We start from the raw sequence: 9,074 nt of genomic DNA, 5'->3' as shown, positions 1-9,074 counted from the left end.
CCATGCGCGAACCAAACACCCTCTGACAAAGTTTGACTCTTTTCTCTCTATTGTTATCTATCCAATACTATTATCTCAAGAAATTGACACACACAATTAAACCATATATGCGAGTCCTTCAATTCCAACCATAACTCATTAAACCATGAATGAAAACTAGAATTGAGCATGAAGCTTTTGCCAAGAGATGTAAGCTAGAATCAAATCCTACTAGATTAAACCATGCTAATAAGAAAAGACATGTAATTTCCTACTTGAAATATGATCCTTTAAACCAAATCAACATAGAACAAGTTTGCTCCAACCAATTCTAGATAGATTAAACCATTTCTCTAGAATTTGCAATAGTTGGGTAAATAAGATGCAAGAGTGATCAATTCATACATTCATCTACTCAACATAAGAATTTAAGAACAAAAGAAAAAACAATAGATAAATTGAGAAAGATTTAGGAGTCTTACAACATCAAAGTTGGATACTTGGATACTTTGATCAAATTACACCAAGTAAAGAAGGATTTAACCTTCCATAATCTTGTTACAACCCACAAATTGAAGAAAGATTAACATAAAATTAGAGAAAATTCTTGTCTTAATTATTACAAGTTTAAGATTAAAAACAAGCATCTTTTGATGAGAGTAGTGTGTTTAGATCTCAAAATTCTAGATATATATAGGGAGGCACGAGAATCTAGGTTAAGTCCCTCAATAAAGCCCAAAACACGGAACTATATTTGCGATTTCAGAGCAGAGAGCAGGCTGCGCATATTTGCGTAGGCTGCGTCATATGACGCAGGCTCCGTTTCAAACTGACAGCAGCATCTTTCGAAGGCCATATCTCCCTCGTTTCTTGGACAAATGAGGCGTATGACCTACCGTTGGAAAGCTAAGATCACAAGCCTTCACCTCCAATTGGCCTTGCGTCGATACGAGCTCTGGAACTCGAGATACACTCGTTTGAAGTTGACCCTTGTGAAATCGAGTTTTCAATTCTTCATTTTAGCTCTTGTTTGTGCATGCCCAGGCTTCAATTCTTCCTTTTACTTGCTTCTCTTGACTTTGCACTTATTCCCTTGGCTTACCTTTGTCTCTCCTCCTTCACCTTGGTAAGTTATAAGCTAAGACTCTAAAATTACAACCAAAAGTGCAAACCGGCATATTACAACAAGTCCAACTAAAACCCGGTATCAAGCATGTTTATTGTGATAACATTAGCCTATTGACTCGTCACAATTTGACACTATCAGATATTTACTTGACGTAGAATGTACAGCTAATCCAGGATTAGTTGGAAAAAGGATGAGCCTAATGTAAGGAAAATACTGCTAAAATCAATAATGACTTGATACATGAAGACTGTGTGTGTTTGTGTAGCAAATTAGCGATGAGGGGGAGAGCTTAAAATTCATCCCGACAAATTACTCCAAATGGCGATGCCGCTGGTTCCCAATGCCGTGAGTATAAGGATGACACCAACAACCTTCTCCCATTTTGTGGAAATTCCATGTATATCCCTGTCCATATTTCAAAGGAACACAAATCCCATGAATATTTCCAATTTACATGTCAGGTAAAAGAGACAAATTAACCAAATCTTCACAGAAAAAGGCAGCGAGTCTTGTAAAAGACTGTCTCACACAAACCCGTTCATTCATTCATTCATATATATTTGATAGTACTCATTTAGTTTGATAGTTCTCATTTAGTTGTATTAGAGTATAACAGTCTCATAAATAATCTTCGTGGAAAAAGGAATACAGTACCTTAGAATGATACAAGATGGAAAAATGAGTATGAGGCAAACCACAGTTGTTGATCCCAATATTTGAAAGCAATACCATATGCTTGGAACCGCAATTGCAATCACATAGGCAAGGGCAAGTAATATAGACGTGAGACAAATGAATCTCGTGTCATCATTAGCTAAATCCGTCTTCCTAGGAAACAAGAGTTCGTCCACATTGGCTCTTAGGGCATAATTTAGAAGAGGAAACACCAATACGAGGTGAAATGCATAGCTTAACCGAACAACAGCGTTGATCACCATACCAGAAACACTCTGTGTACTCTGATCGAAGTTCACCAGCATGTCTGCGTTGATAGTCTCTCCAAATAATAAATAACCAGAAAAACCAATAGAGAAATAGAAAACAGCACAAATGATTAATGATATCCGGATTGCCAATTTCATATCAGCAGGCTCTCCAAGCTCTGCCCTTATTGGATGAACTGCAAAATTTACAAAATTGATGGACAAGAGCTATTATATAGAGGTTCTGGATTATGATGGAATAAAGTAAAATGGTTTAGTAACTTTATGTAGTTCTAGCAGTCAACTGCAACTGCTGCAATACTCAGTGTCATTTTGAATATGGGTCATCCGGAAACAGCCAACCTCTGCTGTTAACATAGGGGTAAGGTTGTGTACATCTTACCCCTCCCCCTTACCTTCCTTACCCCCACCATATGTGGGATCCCTTAGAACACGGGTAATGTTGTAATGTTGATAGACGTTTAAAAGCTTTGTTGACTGAATTAATTGTTCATTACATAACCCTAGTTTTAAAATAGCCTGAATATAAAAGTATTCAGCAATAGCACTTACCATTGAGTTGGTACCCAAAAGCAGTCATAAAAACAGGAATGGTGGTAAAAAGACTGAAAAAGGTCCCTTGACTTGAAAAATCTGGTATGAGCCTCAAACTTTGAGCTTTTCCTTCCGACATTGCTATTATTGCCATTACCAAGGATATTACAACAAACACCAAGGCGAGGAGAATGGCTAATAGTGAAGTGTGCCTTAACGAATCTGGATCAACAATAAAAGATGGTAAGTCCTTGAAGTAGAAAATAAAACACCCTACATACAACACCTTGATCCTGCTGCAAGATTAATATGAATTCATGGTACTCACCAACTCGACGTAACAAAACTAAGGGAAGGAGAACAACAATAGCCACAATTGAAAGTGAAAATTCCCGAGTAGTCCACCAATAATACCCAAACCATTCTTGTAGTATTCCAGAGTGTACTGTGCCTCCAGAACTACTTCCCGTGAGAACATCCCCTGGAACCGAAAGATAAACAAAATGTTTAAAACAAGTATATGCAGAAACAGATACCTACTTGGTACTCCAAAATAATTAATTTGATCTGACAACTTTGTAGCAAGTATAGAGTGGCTTTAGAAATTCATATTCTGTTTCAAATAATCACTAATAAAAGACTCGGTGAAAATAATTAACTGCCATGTTAATTAGCTAACCTAACAAATCGATTCAAGAGAGGAGGTCATACAAGAAAATATTATAGAATATTCAGAATTTCTACTTAAAATCTTTAACTACCGAACGAAATGCCATGACACCCATGATCCTATGAAATCCTCAAGAAATATCAGACCAACTGATGTTCGAATCTGTTGGTTTGATCAAATCATTTTACACCGCCAAACTAACTGTTCAAATAGTGACTATCAAGTGCAACATTAAATTAAAACTAAAAGTTTCTTCCTCTCCAAATAAAGTCTAGATTTAACGAGGATGTCAATAAAAATAACTTACAATGCAAGACCGTCATTACTGTTCTTGTGGTTGATAATTTAGCATTTTAACCCAAGAAATCAAAAACTTTTTTTAAACAAGTTCCTTGGCTTTATTTTGCAACGGATGATGGATAGTTTGGGCTAGCACCTTGCTAAAAGATACAGTACTAATTTTCTTATAATTGGAGAACCAAGTAGTTAGGTACCCTTATAGATTCCTGGAAATATGTGAGCTTCCTGATTTTGAGGCTGCCTTGCAAATAACAGGAAATATATTAAGCCTAAGTTCACCCTCCCATGTCCCAACAATATAACCAACATTATCCCAGTGCCTCAAAGATGTTTACCGCCCAATCGCCCAGTATGGAAAAACAAACTAAAAAAACCTTAAGAGTAGGTCTAGTCCAAGGAGCTCTCATTGTGGTGTAGCGCCCCAAAAATTCATTTAATCTTATATACTAAATCATTACTCCATGTTATGAATAATTTTTTGTTTCTTCCAGAAGAGTTTCATTTTGGATATGAGAGTTGTGCTAAATTTTGTCTGTTGAAAAATCAATTTTGGTGGTCTTTATTCAAACAAAGTTTGGTCTTTGTTGAGATTTTTAAAATTTGTGTTTCGTCAACTTTGATATCCTAGTACAAGGAAATGTGACAAAATCAATAGCCATTTAGGCAAGTGATCCAATCCAATGGAATCATGATACACATCAAAAATGAGACTAAGGGTAGCTTAGTCATTTATCTTTTGTTTCTTATTTCCCAAGTCATTTAAGCTATATAAGGCATTAGTTACTTGTAATCATGAATCAATGAATTTTATGAATGAACTTGTGAGATTTATCTCATTTGTTATAATGGAATTTAGGTGATTAATTCACCACAATTCTATTATTGGGGTAGCCTATCGATTCTCGTAATCGAACAGCTGCATTTCTATCTTTTTAATTTCCGTCTTAATTTAGATCGTATCATTTGGTTATCAGAGCGAGCTTTTCTCTCGACCTGTGCCCAAAAAAAAAAAAAAAAAAAAAAAAAAAAAAAAAAATCATAAAAAAAAAAAAAACGACACGCATCCTTTTACATCACATTGATTTCTATCCAAGAATGAAGAGAATTGAATACTTCTGCCGTAATATACGACACGGTGACCCTATTGAAGAGCAGATGGAAGAAGCAAAAAAGGGTGGTATCATCAAGTCATATACACTCACCACCCTAAGTGCAATGAACGCAAGAAGGAATGCCGATTTATGCTTGTGGTGTGACGAAATTTGGTCCGCTGATCATATACTTGGCTGTTTGTGTGTACCTGATCACAATTGTATGTTTACTTGTGGCATCGATTTCGAGGTTTTTGCTTTTGTTAAAGTTGCAAAAGAAGGCTTGAAGCATGTGGTAGTGAATGATTCACAAGGTGAGGCACTGCTACATGGTGCAGAGAAGGTGTTCGAGGAAATGTGTGATACAAAAGTGGGTATTTCGTCAAAAGAAACGATAATATCTAGTGCACCCCAGGTGTTCGACGAATTGTCTCAACCAGTTTTAAGCACAAATCCTGGGCAGATAATTGAAGAGAACCAAGATAACAATGCTCTCATATCTAATTTTGACAACAATAATGAAATACAAGCTGATGATGAGTGTACTCATGTACATGGGAATGAAGAAACACAAATTGATGGAATAAGCTCATCTCTTATTCAACATTCCGTGGACGAAGTATACGAATTTGAGGGTGAATCTGACAAGAAGTTTATCAAAGAGATTAAAAAACCCAATGTATACAAGATGCTCGATGAATTGCCACTTCCAACTTTTATCCAAGAGATGGCTGAAGCTGCTAAAACTGCTGAACTTGGCGCCTTTGAAGGTGATTATGAGCCTGCATCGGTCATAGCTCACGACTTGGACAAAAAATCTGTACAATTGCCGAGTTGTGTTGTACAGGTATGGTGTTCTTGTATACGAATGAAGACCAACTTTTCCTATCTAAGAAGTTTTAATGGTTGGCAACATTCTACCAAAGTGCATCAACATAGAGATAATCTACTTGCTAGGAACTCGTACCTTGAACTTAAACATTCTCATATGCCAAGTGAGCCAGTTTACGTGCTAAATGCAATGCATTTTCGTACGAGGCTTTTATTGTTACATGATTCAGATTTGGTAATGACTTTAATTTTACCTACTGTCTTGGGACTTCAAGCTTGTAATACTAAGGTGTTCGAGTCAAAAATTGGTTGGAGAGCGTTCTTAACCTTCAAAGAACTATATAGTTGGGGTATACGACCAATACAAATGTTTTTGCCAAGACTTCACCTTGGATATAATCAAATTGATTATATGTCGTCCTACATTCTTATCTATGATCCTAGAGATTTGGTATTTGGTGCAGCACCTTCAAGCATTATTTTTGTCTTTATAGAGTGGAATACCCGACTTTGGTTCTACACCCTTGAGGACAAGGGTGTTTTTAGGGGTGAGAAAGATACTAATGGGAAATGTACTTGGAAATTGCTCAACCATCTAGGATTATGGTCTAAATACAATGCTAGTAGGACAAACATTTGCTTTGTGCTCCTTTCCTATATTTTTGATCCAGGATGTTTTGCATTTTGTGTGGGTCAACTATCTATGATGATGTTGGATGATTGGTTCGTGAAGCTACTGTTATTTTCTATCTCCACATATTCTATGATCATCTTGGCTTCGATTCTGGTCCTCGAGGACAATGATGATTACATGGGTGAGCATGCTGATGCTTATTCTTTGCTATATGACGCCATCATGCATGATTTAGAAATAATCATCAACCAAGTTACAAATGTTCATGTTCAAATGGTCAATACTATTTGTGAAGACCTAGCTTCCAACAAACTTGAAATTACTAGCCTCCTCTTTGGACTTGCGCATTTGGGTTTTGGTATGGTATGCGACATGAGTGATTTTGAGGAGGTGGGAAATGACATGGGTTTAGCTCTATGGTGGAGAATGTCTAGTTTGATATGTATCATGAATCATCTTGCAACTAGTGGCAGCATCCTCATGACTGACACATGTAGCTCTCTTTGTTTTGACCCGGGTGGGTTGCATAACAAATTTTGTGTTGTGATCTTAATTGGCCTGATGAGAGTTGCTACTTGTATAGAATCTACTAGTGTTTGGATTTTCGACCCGGGTGGTATCGGCGATTTGTTGGGATCGACTAGTATTATGAGCACGTTATACCTGGTGTATGGAGTTGGTATAAACCGTGATGGCATAATGTATCTTATGTTCTTCTCTCACCATGAAAACGATCTTTTTCAAGGTGGTGTTGCAGGTTACGTGTGCTACTGTGTACATGATGGCTTGGTCTCTATTAACTCGGAGGAAATGTCCAAGTCTCTCATAAGTCACTTCATAGTTGGACAAATGAAACAACTCTCTGCCATAGGACACTACCTAGTAAGCACATCTTGTCATTCCCCTACGGATTACACTATTATGATACTGGGTTATGGCATTAAAAATCAGAAGGACACTATCTTGATTTTTGACCCCGGTGGTTTTAAAAGTTGGCTGAAGATGAGGAACCTACCTGAGTTCACTGGCTGCAAACGATTGAAACACATGATTAATGAAGACTATCAGGTGTATGTGTTTGATCCAGGAGGACCATTGATGAGGCTCGTAATGGATGCTATGGTGACGAATCCTAAACCTGGAATGTGTTATGATATCGCTTGCTTCAAATATCACTTGTCTTTGATCCTTGAGGACAAGGATCATTTCAAGAGGCGGGTATTGATACACATCAAAAATGAGACTAAGGGTAGCTTAGTCATTTATCTTTTGTTTCTTATTTCCCAAGTCATTTAAGCTATATAAGGCATTAGTTACTTGTAATCATGAATCAATGAATTTTATGAATGAACTTGTGAGATTTATCTCATTTGTTATAATGGAATCTAGGTGATTAATTCACCACAATTCTATTATTGGGGTAGCCTATCGATTCTCGTAATCGAACAGCTGCATTTCTATCTTTTTAATTTCCGTCTTAATTTAGATCGTATCAAATCACCAGAAATACTTGCAGATGTAAATGTCCTAATAATAAAACAAGGAAATCCAAGTAGACAGAATTAGGTGTAATTTGCATAATCCTTGATTTCAGATTGATTCTCTGTTGCCAGACTGGCATTTCCTAATCCTGCATTCATCCACAGATTTTTCTTTCTAACTAGTAATTTTTGAGAATTATCAAAAAAAAACCATCAACATCATTCATCCCTAATCTTGTTATTATTTCTCCCTAATCTTGTTATTATTTCCCCGTGTCCGACACATGGAGACGTATCATTGATTCATTAATTGATAGAAAGGGTCAATAAATGAGAATTGAAAATGGAAATAGAGAAAGACATATACATACCAATGATGATAAGATAAATGACAAGGCAGCCAAAACTGGTGAGAATAACACAAAGCTGCAAAGCAAGAGAACCAAATTTGCCAAAAGATTCACCCATTAAACCAGCATAAGTAGTAGATTTACCAGAATGAGTAAATCTTAACATGAACTCTCCAGTAATATCACCCATAAGTGCAACAACCAAAATGACAGCAAGTGCTGGAATAACACCCAATACTTTAAAAGTAGCAGGAATTGACATGATTCCAGCTCCTATCATTGTTGTTGATATATTGAAAACTGCACTTGATAAGGATGCTCCTTTTTCTGACGATGATCCATTTCTTGATTCAAGTAGTGGAATTCTTCCTGTTTCTTGGTCCATTTCATCTTCTTTCATCTTTTTTTTTCTTCTTTTACAGAATTACACAAATAAATACGGAGTATATGGAATTTGAATGGAAAATTATGGAAAATGATAGAAATAGAACAGAGGAGATAGGAAATGTGTAATTTGTAAGGTGTATATATAATGCCAAATTTACTACTGGCACAGATCACAGCACCAACCAGTCAGGCCGTCACCAGGTCTAAGATGATTTTCAGTCATGTAAAGCGGCACCTTTTTTTTTTCTTTTTTTAGTAGTACTTCCTCCATTCAACTCCACTCTACCTATTTCCATTTTCTACACTATTCACAAATACACATTCAATCTCGATTTTCTCTTAATACATAAGTGAAAATATATTCATGTGGGATCTTGTTTGATTCGTCTTTACGAGTACATTAAAAATATCTAACTTTTATAATTTTTGCAAATACGTAGCTAACGATATTTACCGCGTAAAACACGTGTTGGCAAACATGAAAAAGCAAAGTGGTAGAGTAGAGTTGAATGGAGGAAGTATTATATTGTTTTTATTATACTCCCTCCATTTTTTTATATATGACGTTTTGCATTTACGAAGTAAGCCTTTGACTTTAATATTTACAAAAATATATTTGTTCAAAAAATATAAAAATGGTACCATTAAATTCGTTACAAAAAATTCTTTCATATGAGTATACATATCATAATATTTAGTCTTATATTTTAAGAGATATTGAAGAGAGAAGAGAGTGTCTCGAAA

At 36.1% G+C, this 9,074-nt stretch overlaps 1 protein-coding gene across 1 annotated transcript; it reads right to left on the bottom strand.

Annotated features, from left to right (window-relative positions):
• Positions 1-551: 551 nt before the first annotated feature.
• LOC141600252 (amino acid transporter AVT6C-like) lies at positions 552-8,555 on the bottom strand. The gene is made up of 5 exons (XM_074420440.1): positions 7,965-8,555; positions 2,915-3,067; positions 2,605-2,808; positions 1,763-2,228; positions 552-1,513 (listed from the first exon to the last, which is right to left on the bottom strand). Exons 1-5 carry the CDS (start codon positions 8,341-8,343, stop codon positions 1,405-1,407), a joined length of 1,311 nt encoding a protein of 436 aa, XP_074276541.1. The 5' UTR covers positions 8,344-8,555; the 3' UTR covers positions 552-1,404.
• Between the last annotated feature and the right edge of the window lie 519 nt (positions 8,556-9,074).

The sequence above is a fragment of the Silene latifolia genome, chromosome 9 (assembly GCF_048544455.1).
Source record: "Silene latifolia isolate original U9 population chromosome 9, ASM4854445v1, whole genome shotgun sequence".
Taxonomy (NCBI): domain Eukaryota; kingdom Viridiplantae; phylum Streptophyta; class Magnoliopsida; order Caryophyllales; family Caryophyllaceae; genus Silene; species Silene latifolia.
This window is presented reverse-complemented; position numbering and strand designations above follow the sequence as displayed.

Bases quoted from the DNA above. Each gene is read 5' to 3' on its own strand.
- LOC141600252 (XM_074420440.1), bottom strand. From the start codon at position 8,343: ATGAAAGAAGATGAAATGGACCAAGAAACAGGAAGAATTCCACTACTT. The intron at 2,809-2,914 runs GTGAGTACCATG...TTGTTGATCCAG, and splicing joins AGTTTTGTTACGTCGAGTTG to ATTCGTTAAGGCACACTTCA. The intron at 2,229-2,604 runs GTAAGTGCTATT...TAAATTTTGCAG, and splicing joins TTTTGGGTACCAACTCAATG to TTCATCCAATAAGGGCAGAG.